At 41.9% G+C, this 13668-nt stretch overlaps 1 protein-coding gene across 2 annotated transcripts in view; it reads left to right on the top strand.

The window, feature by feature from the left end:
* The window catches only part of LOC108101714 (G protein-coupled receptor kinase 1), a 253093-nt gene extending 240422 nt beyond the window's left edge, over positions 1 to 12671 (top strand). For both annotated transcript variants that reach the window (XM_043208597.1, XM_043208595.1), the window contains 2 exons: positions 12180 to 12342; positions 12400 to 12671. In XM_043208597.1, coding sequence (XP_043064532.1) covers positions 12180 to 12342; positions 12400 to 12582 — 346 coding nt within the window. In that variant the 3' untranslated portion in view covers positions 12583 to 12671. The remainder of the gene's footprint in view (positions 1 to 12179; positions 12343 to 12399) is intronic.
* Positions 12672 to 13668: the final 997 nt, after the last annotated feature.

Here is a 13668-nt window from a genome sequence, read left to right as displayed (position 1 = left end):
TTATACCCACAAGCCACGATTCGCGGATATCGTTGCTTTTCTGCTTTCTTTTAAGAAAACTGCTGAGAAAACTGTTGAGAATGAAGAGCGTGGAAGACCACCAAAAAAGTTTCAGGACACTGAATTGCAGGCGTTGCTTGATCAGGACGATGGCCAAACCCAAGAACAACTAGCATAACAATTGAATGTTGACCAGAGCACCGTTGGAAGACGCCTCAAAGCCATGGGAAAAATTTTAAAGGTCGGCAGATGGGTTCCGCATGAGCTCAATGAACGCAAACAAAAGAACAGAAAAAACACTTGCGAAATTCTCTTGGAACGGTACAAAAGAAAGTCGTTTTTGCATTGCATTGCCACTGGGGATGAAAAGTGGATCTATTTTCAAAACTCCAAACGAAAAAAATCCTATGTTAGCCCAGGCCAGCCGGCCCAATCCAAATCTCGGCCAAACCGTTTCGCCCGTAAAGCCATGCTGTGTGTTTTCTGGGATCAGGCCGGAATCGTTTGGTATGAGCTCCTAAAACCGGGTGAAACCGTAGATGGCGAACGCTACCAGCAACAATTGGAAGAATTGAAAGAATATCTGCCTCAAAAACGCCCAGAATACGCAAAAAGCAGCACAAAGCAATTCTGAACGACAACGCGCTATCACACCGGGCAAGAGGCACCAAGGAATTGGTAGCCACGTTTGGCTGGGAGTCCTTTCCCCATGCAGCTTATTCACCTGACTTGGCTCCTTCAGATTACCATTTGTTCGCCAGTTTTGGGACACGGATTAGCGCTTCGATTCCTGTGAACGTCTTAAGGATTGGCTAGAAGACTGGTTTGGGTCCAAGGAAAAGGAATTCTTCTGGCAAGGAATTCATAAATTGCCCGAAAGACGGGCAAAATGTGCGGCTTCTGAAGGGGCGTACTTTGAAGATTGAAATTGTCACCAGTTTTTGACTTTTTTGCTTATCGCTGCCTGTTTTTTTTTTGTTCACGGCAAACAGCTTCTTAGTAGTTCGATTTTGTACTCGCTCGCAAAAGGCACAGGTTTTGATCGCCTGCCTATTTTTTCGATCTATATACTTTCGCTTGTTTAAAGGCACAGACAAATCGGTCTGCCTGCCCAACATTCTTTGCTAATAAGAAAGGCACTGACAAATCGGTCTGCCTGCCCAACATACTTTGGTAGTAAAAAAGGCACAGACAAATCGGTCTGTCTGTCTAACCAACCCTACATAAACCTAAACTTTGTAGACTTAAGGCCTTGGTGCTAGTCAAATAATAAGTGTAAATTTAACGAAAGTATGTGCGGTCTATTTTATTTGGGAATCACCAAAGGTTATGGTTAGTGAAAACGCTCACTGACCCAACAATGTTAATACTCCATTTGTACCAATAATACTACGAATTGGTTTATATGGGAGGTAAGAGAGGGTGTGGTCGCACAGAGACAAAATTTTTTATGCACACTTAGCTTTCTTAAAAAAAACAAAATTTGCAAAGTTTGGGGATCTATAACTCCGTTTTTAGAGTTTGTGCCAAAAAAATGGCTAAGTATAATCAAAAAATATTGTTTATTAGGAAGGCTTACAGATATGGTACATTTTAAATAGTAAATAAGAGAACATAAGTATTTCCTTGCAGAGCAAAAGCGTAAAATTTCAGTCAAAAGCTTGCAATGCAGTGAAAGAGACACCTCAGACCCCATAAAGTATATATATTCTTGATCAGCATCACGATCAGAATACGTCTGTCCGTCTGTCCGTGTGTCTGTCTGTTCGTCTGTCGTTTGTCTGTCTGTCCATATGTCCTCCTGTCTGTTTCTATGTAAACTAGTCTCTCAGTTTTAAAGCTATCTTGCTGAAACTTTACCAAAAGTTGTGTAGTTATTGCACGCGGTATATAGATCGTAACAGTCCGCTCCCACGCTCCCATACGAGAGAGTGAAATAAAAAATGTTAACGCCGTTGTTTTTGATGAGATCGACTTGATTTCTTCTAGATGGCGTTTTTTAACTACTATTGATTTTCGGATTAAATTTTATCAAAATCGAATAAGTCTATCATATAGCTGCCATAGGAAGGATCGAAAAATATATATAGAAATAAGAGAATTTCATTTAAATCCGACAACGTTATTATTAGAGCTCGGATAGTTATGCACGAAAAAAGGCCAAAACATGCATGCAAATATGCGCGAAAAATAGCAAAATATGCTCAAGAATATGCATTCAAAATACAAAAAAATATGAAAGAATCATCCAAAAAATAGTCAAAATATGTTGGAAAAACGGTTCTTTATTTCTTTTTGGTCCTATACCTGTCTTATTTTTATATATACATTTGCACTACAATATAAAATTTATAAGAGGTCATTGTTGCAAGTCAAAACAAGATGCTGCTTGAGATGTTCAAACGTAAAATATGGACGCTTTTCGGTTAACCCTTTCGGGACTACTGGGATAATACGTCCCACCCAAAAAACGGATTGGGATTATATGTCCCAGGATAAAAGGACGAATTCAGGATTTCCAAGTATGCAGTACATAATTATTTTTAGTCATCTTTCAGAATCTGAAAAAGGATTTTCTCTAACTATCATATCTTGGTTTTCGAAATAAAACCGCGTCCCGAAAGGGTTAAAACGGACGTTAATTGAAAAAGAACGTTCCACATCCACTGAGGTTACAACGGCGAATTTGAATAGCGCGATCTCATATGGCGTCATTTCGTACATTTCCGTTCAAAATATTTTTAATGTAGACCAATACACAATAGTTCACATTACGACCTAAAATTTATTCGAATTTTTTGAGGAAATCTTTAATATGCATTGAGTTCAAGATCGAGCGAACTTCTTCGTATATATTGACGCACTTTTGCATTTCCAAACCATTTGTTTCGAATTGTTTGATTCTATCTACGATGAACATAAAGTTGGCTTTGATGAACGCCAGATCGTGACAGATACTGGAAATCGCAAGGATTTCCATCGCTTCTCGAATACTTTCAGCGTCTTTAACATTAAAATCGTCGATCATTGATTTCACTTCTACAAAATGATCTGCATAGTACTCGCAAGCTTCAAGCCAAGTTCCCCATCGAGTAGGAATAGGTTCCGGTGGAAACGGTATGTTTGGATTTTTCTCTTTGAATAGCTGTCGCCGTGCAGGTGACTGAAATAGAGGAAAACAAATCTAAATATTTTCCTTATCATACGACGACTCATACGCTCTGACTCCTTTGAGGTTGAGGGAACACAAAAATTTTGGAACGAAATTTTTTAAATTAGAATCATTATTTTTTTTAATTTCTCTTACCCAAAATCTTGCAACCAAACCTCATATTTTGATTTTTATTAGTTTTATTTATTGAACTTTCTTTATTTAAAATTAATTTGCGACTGATTTACTTAAACCAATTCTACCCTAAGCTAAGCTATTGTTCTGCTGTTGGCGGCGGCAGCGCTGCTGCTTTGAAACTTTGCAACTTTCCGCCCGGTGGAAATTTGAATTTCGTGGAAGTGTTTTCAGTTTGCGCAACTGCTGCCTTCGCGCTTTCGGACATTTGGGTTCTTTGACCACTTGACTTATCCTGGTTGAAACCCACCTCACAAGCAGTTATAACTTTCATATACGGGGGGTATACCTTCTACCGCACAGATCATCCCGATGGTAAAGCCCACGGCGGCACCGGCATCTTAATTAGAGAACGCATCAAACACCATTTTCACCAAAGGTTTGCAATAACTTGCAAGCCACGTCCATAAAAGTGCAATCAGGAAACGACAACCTTTGCATCGCCGCTGTCTACTGCCCACCTCGCTTTACAATCTCTGATGGTCAATTTATGGATTTCTACAACTCACTTGGGGATTGCTTCATAGCTGCTGGAGATTACAATGCCAAGCATACGCACTAGGGATCACGCCTCGTTACTCCCAAGGGAAGGCAACTTTATAATGCACTTATATGTGAGAAATAAATTGGACTACGTTTCTCCTGGTAGCCCCACATATTGGCCAGCCGATCCTAGAAAGATCCCAGATCTAATTGATTTCGCGGTTACAAAAAACATCCCACGCAACCTAATAAGCGCCAAGGCCCCACCGGATCTTTCATCAGAGCACTCTCTATTATTGATAACCCTTTTTCAAAGCCCAGAAATAACGGACCACCCTAACAGGCTGACGTCGCACAGAACTGACTGGATGAAATACAGGAAGTACGAGAGTTCCCACACCCAGCCCTGGAAGAGGTACTCGTCACAGGAGCCAGTATCTTAACACCACAATAACATAATGTGCAAATAAATTGATAATTGATTTTGCGGTGAAAAAAACATCCCACGCAACCTAATAAGCGACAATGCCCCACCGGATCTTTCATCAGAGCACTCTCTATTATTGATAACCCTTTTTCAAAGCCCAGAAATAACGGACCACCCCAACAGGCTGACGTCGCACAGAACTGACTGGATGAAATACAGGAAGTACGGGAGTTCCCACACCCAGCCCTGGAAGAGGTACTCGTCACAGGAGCCAGTATCTTAACACCACAATAAGATGATGTGCAAATAAAGAAGTTCAAAACCAACCTGCAAATTGAACAGCTCGTTCTGGAAAAGAGGCGCCTGCGACGGGCGTGGCAAACCAGCAGATCGCCATGCTCAAAGCAACGTCTAAATGAAGCCACCCGCAAACTAAACCGGGTTCTGAAGTAAGATGTCGAAAACGCACAACTAAGATATATCGAGAAACTCTCTCCAACTAGTGCAAAGCATCTTTTGCGGAGGGCTCACCCAAACCTAAGCTCTCCGGTTGAAACCGTCTCCCCGATAAGAAATTCTTCAGGTGGCTGGGCGCACAGCGACACAGACAGAGCCGAAACATTTGCCTCACATCTCAGGGGCGTCTTCCAACCGAATCCCGCTGCAAGTCCTTTTGTTCTACCGGAAATCCACACTGAAAGCGAATCTACAATACCATCGTTTCGACCGACAATACCATCGTTTGATACCGAAGCCCGGAAAAGATCACACGATTCCGTCCTCTTACAGACCAATAAGTCTTTTATCATGCCTGTCCAAACTGTTCGAAAAATGCCTTCTAACACGCATATTACTCATAACATTATCCCAGCCCATCAATTTGGCTTCAGAGAAAAACATGGAACTATCGAGCAAGTAAACAGAATAACATCAGAGATTCGCACAGCCTTCGAACATAGAGAATACTGCAGCGCGATATTCCTCGACGTATCCCAAGCATTCGACCGCGTCTGGCTCAACGGTCTTATGCATAAAATCAAAACACACTTTCCCGGGTACACTCATCTATTACTCGAGTCGTATCTCTACAACAGAGTCTTTACAGTGAGGTGCAACATAACAATATCCGAAAACTACAAAATCGAAGCTGGAGTCCCACAAGGAAGCGCACTTGGACCAACTCTATTCGTTCTTTACACAGCGGATATTCCCACGAGCGACCGACTACTAACATCCACCTCCGCTGACGATACTGCGATCCTCAGCCGCTCCAGATGCCCAGTCCGTGCAACATCCTAATTGGCCAATCACCTCCCGGTAGTAGAGAAGTGGCTATCCGACTGGCGTATTAAAATAAGCGAACAGAAGTGTAAGCACGTAACGTTTACTCTCAACAGACAAACATGCTCTCCAATCTACTTGAATAGCACACAAATCCCCCAAGTCAACGAAGTAACGTATCTCGGCGTCCACCTCGATAGACGCCTAACATGGCGTAGACACATCGAATGCAAGAAACTACATCTAAAACTAAAAGCCAGCAACCTCCACTGGATTATAAACGCCGGATCGCCCATGTGTCTGGACTACAAGTTACTGCTCTATAACTCCACTCTTAAACCAATCTGGACGTATGGCTCCCAGCTCTGGGGGAACGCGAGCAAAACTAACATAGACATCATACAGCGCGCTCAAGCAAAGATCCTGAGAACTATCACTGGGGCACCATGGTATATTCGAAACGAAAACATCCACAGGGACCTTGGCATTCTCACAGTAAAAAAACTCTCTGCACACCCAAATCCTCTCGCAAGGGTTCTGGCTCGGGTCTCTAGAAGAACCCGCCTACAAAGTAGCGACCTTCCAACCCAGCCATAATTTGTCAGGGCCATTTTTACTGTTCCAGTCTATATGACTGATAGTTAGGTTATAGTATAAGATTTGATACACTTATTGTTAGTCTCGTCAGAAGAAGATTCAATAAACAAAGCAAAGCTAAAAAAATTCTATTCTACAATACATTCAAAATAGGAAAAAAAAATTTCGATTTCTTCAAAATTACAACTGGATATGACCCCTTAAATCAATCCTATAAAGAACTTTAATTAATTTACATATGATTCAAAGGTCAAGTTACGTTTATCGATTCATGATTGAGAAATATAATATTATATATAAATTTAAAAATTAGTTCGAGAAGGCAAATTACGGACTAATGAAAGTACATCTGAGTACAAAGGTTAAAAAAAGGTTTTTTGCATATTACCCAAGCAAAAAAAAAACAAGAAAGCTTCGGCTTGCCGACTTTGAATATATCGAACAAAGTTCATAAAGGCTAAACAACATCGAAGCTACTAGTATGCCGATTTTTCTATGCAGTTTCTACATTTTTGACGATTGTTCACAGCTATATGAAATGGTCGTCCCATTTTACGAAATTGAATTCGAAATTCAAGAGTCATCATTAAACTCTATATTCCAAAAATTATGCTTGTCTGATGAAAAACTACGATGTTATAGTTTTATTTGGGATTATTCTATAAAGATTTTTTGTTTTTTCCTGAAGGAGCGGGGCGTCCAAAAGTGAAGGCAGCAGACTTGGAGGGCAGCGTCGGCTGGCGGTGGTGAGCTGTGGGGGCGAGAAAAAAACACTCGGCGATTACGGAAAAGTAAAACGACTTGGATTTCGATAGTGGCGCATTCAGTCGTTTTGGAACTAAATTAAGCTTTTCTAAGCTAGGCGCTTGGAGGCGCAGCGGAGACTTCTTGCGCTCGGGGAGTGGAGAGACACGCTCAAAGCTCCGGGAGAGGGAGAGTGCGGTGTGGGGAGAAGCTCAGGGAGAGCGGGAAAGGCCAGATCTGCGGCCTGAACATTTCCTATGGCAGCTATATGATATAGTTTATGAAATTTTTTTTAAAATTCAAGGCTAGTTAAGAAAAGGATATTCTAAAAATCATGCTCGTGGGATGAAAAACAACAACGTTATAAATTTTTTCAATTATTTTTATATATATTTATTGATCTCTCCTTTGGCAGCTATCTGATAAAGATTTGGATAAAATTTAATTCAAAATTCGATTATAATTAAAAAACGCCATCTGGAAGAATCCAAGGCGATATGCTCAAAAACTGCGGCCTGATATTTTTTTTTCAATCTTTCGATAACTACATAACTTTTGGTGAAGTTTCAGCAAGATAGCTTTAAAACTGAGAGACTACTTTACATATAAACAGACAGGAGGATAGACGGACAGACATACAGGCGTATTTCAATTCAGATCATGATCCTGATCAAGAATATACATACTTTGTGGTGTCTGAGGGGTCTCCTTCACTGCGTTGCAAACTTTTAACTGAAATTACCTCGACCCACCTGGATTTATACGTCTTGCTGTTAACAATCCCTATATTACATAGGTGATTAGTCTGCAATGTCCGGTTAGTAAACTGGTAAGTGAATTCTTCTATTGGTATAAGTTTCTTAAACCTCTTCATGTCATAATTGACGATCAAGATTTTGGATTGTGGTGTTCTCCCAGCAGGCTTGCCTCATATGTACCTCTTCCTTTCTTAGGTAATCTTTGATTGTGTGTCTGCCAATAAGGCTCGAGTCCTATAAGGGGACTCCCGGATATGTTTATATGTCCTGGGATCCATCTTAGTGACAGCCTGTTGTTCTTACTTCTCGAACCAGCTTCGAGGTGATTTTATCACTACAGAGTGCAGTAATTGCCGCTCGACTGTCCGAGAGGATCGCAATGTCCTTGTTTGTGTACCCGCGCTTCGTATTGAGCTCTGCACACCGTCCTATGGCACATACCTCAGCTTGGAATATGCTGGTGTATTGGCATAAAGATTCATTGTATTTGATTCGTGCTCTTATTACTCCAAAGCCAGTGCCTTGGTGTGTTAGGGATCCGTCCGTATAGCACGCTATGGTGTGACTTGCCATGGAGTGTACTTCCTTCACGGTGGTCCATTTTTCTTGTTGCTCAAGTGACCAGAGAAGTTATTTTCGAAGATGAATTCTATTGTCATTTCGTCCCTGGGGTGTGAACTCAGGGGAAGTTCGACTAGTAGTTTTGCTGCATCCCTAGAGATGAGGATGCGGTCGCTACCATTACCAGAAGATGTGATTCTTAACACTACGCAGTGAAGCGGAATGAGTTCCATGAGAACTTCCAGTGCCGTAGTGGGACAGGTTTTCATTGCTCCTGTCATACATATGCGCGCTAATTTTTGCAGCTTTTGTAGCTGTTCCTGTGCGGTAATGAGCTTCGCTCTTTTACCCCAGGCTACTGAACCATATGTGAGTATTGGCCTCACAATCATTGGGGAAGTCCCCCAAGATTTCCCTGCAATTTTCCGACAGGTGAAGAGAGCCCTGAGGCACTTGTCAACTGTCTTTTGCATGTGGGTTGCAAACCTTAGTTTCCTGTCGAAGGTATCGCCGAGGTACTTAACTTCCCGGCATGATTTGTCTCATCTTCTGTACTTCTTTGTAAAGGGAACAATGACTGTTTTTGAGGGGTTGAGGTTAAGCCCAACTTCCATGTACCAATCAAGCATTATCTTGTGTCCGAGTTGGACAATATCGCAAAACGTTTCTTTAAATTTCCCTCTGGCTACTATTACTATGTCATCGGCATAGCCCTGGCATTGCATTCCTCTATTTCCTTAATAGTTCATCTACTAGTAGCCTCCACAGTAGAGGAGATAAAACTCCACCTTGCGGACATCCTCTGTTTGTTGCGACAGTAACTGTGCTAGTGTCAATTGTCGCCATTGCCTGTTTGGAGCTCAGCAAAGCTCCAATCCACCTTCTTGTTGTTGCCTCAATATTCCTTCTAGCGAGGGCCGCTAAGACAGCATCGAGGGACGCATTGTCAAAGGCTCCCTCTATATCTAGAAAGGCGCAGATAGTCACTTCTTTGTTGTCTACTGCCCCTTCAAGAGTGGGACAAAGTTGGTACAGTGCTGTTGAACGACCTGCCCTGTATGCGTGCTGCGAGGATTGCAGCAGACAGTCTTTGAGAACTGTGCTCCTAATATGGTAGTCCACCAGCTTTTCCAATGTTTTAAGACAAAACGAAGTTAAGCTGGTAAGTCTGAAGGACTTGGGGTTGGTGATGTCTTTCTTCCCTACTTTGGGGATAAAGACCACCCTAGCTCTACGCCACGCATTTGGGATGTGTCCTAGGCTACTCAACATTAGTTTCCTTAAGCGGGTTTGGGAAGGTCCAGTCCCTGCTTCAGGAATGATGGTGAGATACCATTCAGACCAGGTGACTTAAATGGTTGGAAGGTCCCGATTGCCCATTTAAGTCTCTTCGGAGCGACTAGCGACTTGGCAATTGCCCAGTCTGCGCTCGGTCTGGGGTGTCTCGGGGTGGACACTACTTCTACTGGGGTGGACGCATCCTCCACCAAGGGTGGGCTCCCAGGCAAAAGTGTTTCAAAGAGTAATGCTAATTTATCCCTGTCGTCGGAAGTGTACGTGTTATTACATTTCCTCAGGGCTAGGTTACTTTCTGGTGCAGCTTTGGTCATAGCCTTGTGCACCGCCTAAGTCGTTCCTTCGAGAGATCACCTTCCAGGCATCGATTTCCATTCTATTCTGGCGTTCCAGCATCATAAGAAGCTCTTCAGTGCTTCTCTCTGCACTTCTAGGGTAGAAGACTGTGACATTGTACGCCGCGGGAATGTCGTCTTCTACCCTAGTATCAAGGGGCACGCCCTTCCCGTTGGTCTCCTCGTCGCCGGCGCCTTCGATGTGCTTGGCTTATCAGGCCTTGGGGGACGGGAGGGAGTGCCGCTGCCTCTTTGGTGCCCTCTGGCATGGACCTTTTCGGGGTATCCATCGGAGGGGTGAGGGTACTATTCGGCCGCTTGCTGGCAGGTGCAGTGTTTTGTGCCGCTGGTCGAGGCTCCTTCGCCTTCTTTATTGCCTCATCAGGGGTCATACCCTGCTGAAGGTACCTGAGGTACCATTTGACCTTGGGCCCCGACAGGCCTTTCCCGTTGGGGTCGTCAAGGACTCCTGGTTGTCCTCTCGCTGGCAGGACAAGCTGGTGGGCAAGCCGCTCGGGATGGTCCTGCAGGTAGCCCACGTTCCCGGACTGGGACAGTTGGTCGATGTTGGGGTTGTCCCACATTCTGCGTCCGTGACGCACTCCTGATGGCGGTAGGTGCGCTCCTGGGTGGGGCTGGTCCCACCTGGGGTCGCCCTCCGTTAAGGAGTCGATTGTCAAAGTGCCTTGCGGCACTTGAGGCAGGGATATCCTGCGGCAGTTTGGTGATAATATTTTTTCTCATAATAGAATCCCACGAGTTGCCGATAAAGAAAGGTTTACCTTGGCAGAGATCCGCCATTCCGGGGTAAGGCGTGGTTAGGACAGGCGGTCGCCACTTGCCTGAACCCTCCGTGGGAGACTGGGCTATTTGTTAATCCGGGCCACCAGCTAGGCTGACTATCGGCACGGGTCGGATGACACCTTAGTCCAGCACCGGAGTGAGATTGTGTGGGGAGGGAAGTTGGTAGGTAGTCGTGAGGGAACCCGGGTTTGTGAGGCTACAATTATGAAGACGACCAGACAAACGTCTTATCAGTACACCGACTCCGGTGTACCCGCTGTTTGTCTGGGGTTGCTTATTAGCTTGCGCTTATTCGCAACTAACTAACCTTATAAAGGCCGTTAGGGGCCCCAGCTAAGCCCCCCTGTTGAACATCTCACTAGTTATCGAGGAACAGGTTTATATGTTTTGAATTAAATAAAAACAAATTAGATGATGACATTACGAATTGTTCGTGAAACGCTTGTTTTATCGCATAATGAGAGACATGAGTGACACTGGGGCAGAGAGACTTACTAAAAGGCTAATTGATTGAAAAAGTACCGAAAAAAAAAGTTTTTTTTATATATTTTTTTAATTTGTGGGTGTTAGCGACCTTTCCAATCGAATATTTGCTGTTTTGCAGGCTCAAGGTCTGGGTGATATTAAAAAGCACAATTTATGTTTTTTGACCAATATATTTCGGTTGCTCCTCGGCAACCGTCTTCAGGGCAACTAAACAAAATCAAAAACAATCAACATTACAATACAATTTTTTAAAATTTAAATATTAACATACATTTTGACACGTCTGCGCCAAGTGATGTGGAGTTAAAAACTAAACCTATTTCCCTAACAAATGTCTATATATTAGTGCGCAGTTTTCCCTGTCCTTTTTGTAATTCATTCTAATCTTTGTCGGTGTGTTGATTATATGTAACATTTCCATCATGTAGCGCTTCCTGTAGTGTTGTTCTTGCGCCAAGATAGTTGTCTCTTCAAAGTTCGGAGAGTGTGGGACATGAGTGCTGTTTTTTGTGTATTCGTATAGTGCCTTAATTTAAAATCAGATTTATGTTGTGACAGTCTAGTTTTTAATTTTGATTTGGTCGTACCTATATAAATACTATGGCAATTATTTTTGCCATCTCCATTGCACGGTATTCGCTATACTATATCTTTTTTGTCTGTGGGAGCAATTTTTGATTTAGTTTTATTAAATATTTGTTTTAATGTGTTGTCGGGTTTTATTATTATTATTATTACCTACCTATTATTATTATTATTACCTATTATTATTATTATTATTATTATTCTTATTATTATTTATTTTATTATTTTCACAGGGCTACAAGCTATTGCTGATTTATTATTGCCCTAGTCACATTGAATTTAAATTTAACATACCTATATATGTACGATACTTTTGCGGAAATGCGTCGATATGGTCGTTTATATCAAGATTAAGTTATGTGTATATGGATATATTTGATATAAAAAAAGTCTATTAATTATAATCATTTATTTATAAGGCACATTTGAAAAATTGATTTTTAAATTTCTTGTTTTTCCCCTAACACTTATTTTAGGCTAGAACTTCATTCTGAAAGTGGAAATAACAAACCAGAATTGATATTTATGGACCAAGTAGAAGATATCTCATCCGATTTTATTCTACATAAAAACGAAAATTGCATTCAAATTCGGATAAATGATGGAAGCCGAGATGGTAGAATTATTTTGACAAACTCAGTAAGAAATGGCACCTACTTTAAAACTTTTAATGCATACTAACTTGTAGTTTTTCAGGATGAAATAGGCCTAAAAGAATGGGCATCTTCTCTAAGGTCAGCGCATAAATTGTCACAAGACCTATTGGGATCGATGGCTAAAAAGGCTGGCAAAATATATGGAAGTGAAAGAGATGGCAACAAAACCATGTATATTCTTGGTGGAAACTGTTCAACGAAAACTTCAAACGGATCTAATTAAAATATTTTTAGTTTTTATAGCTTCAAAGATTTATCCTACGTAAATAGGGGTAAACGGTTTGAAAATAAATGTGAAAATATTTATGACAATCTAGTTGCTTCTTCTTGAAAGTATTAGATCATTTTTGTGCGAAGCAGACTGTACGAGGTGTGTTCTATTTTGTCCCCTTCAAAGTAATCGCCATGAGATATTATGCACTTGTGCCAACGGTTTTTCCAATCTTCGAAGCACTTCAAAAAATCATTTTTTTATCTTGTTCAGCTGCTCCTTTGATGCCATCTTTATCTCGTCAAGCGTAGCGTAACGTCGTCCTTTCATGGGCCTCTTCAGTTTTGGAAACAAGAAAAAGCCACAGGGGGCCAGATCTGCGGAATACGGTGGCTGCGGTATCATTAGTGTGTTGTTTTTGGCCAAAAAGTCGCGCACAAGCAACGATGTGTGAGCACGGCCGTTATCGTGGTGCAAAAGCCAATTTTCGTTCTTCCACAAATCCGGGCGTTTCTGGCGGATTGCTTCGCGCAAATTGCGCATAACTTGCAGGTAATATTTCTTATTGACCGTTCTTCCCTGTGGCAAGATCTCATGATGCACCACGCCCCTGCAATCAAAGAAAACTGTCAGCAAAACTTTCACATTCGAAGTGCTCGGGCGTCCGGCACGCTCTTCGTCGTTCACATCTTCTCAGCCTTCTGAGAACATTTTGTACCACCGATAAACATAGCTTCGGTCCAAGGTAGCTTCTCCGTATGCCACAGTCAACATCCGGAATGCATCCATGCACTTAATTTTGTTTTTCACACAAAGTTTGATACAGGTTCTTTGATCCATTTTTTTGAATAGGTAAAAATCAAAGACGACCAAAACACGTGCAAGCAAAGCAGCTGTTAACAATTAAGTGAACATTCAAAATGGCCGAGCTTGTCGGCATAAGTGAGAGACATGAGTACCAACATAACGCCACAAAAAAATCGAAACTCAATATGAGGTAACCCGCGAAAATTCAAAATTCGCGATACTTTTTGAACAGACCTCGAATAGTTAAAAATTTCATTTTAGTTTTCGACAGTAAAATCTATCGGAATAGGA

This window comes from Drosophila ficusphila, unplaced genomic scaffold (assembly GCF_018152265.1).
Source record: "Drosophila ficusphila isolate 14025-0441.05 unplaced genomic scaffold, ASM1815226v1 contig_580, whole genome shotgun sequence".
NCBI classification, from domain to species: Eukaryota; Metazoa; Arthropoda; class Insecta; order Diptera; family Drosophilidae; genus Drosophila; species Drosophila ficusphila.
This window is presented reverse-complemented; position numbering and strand designations above follow the sequence as displayed.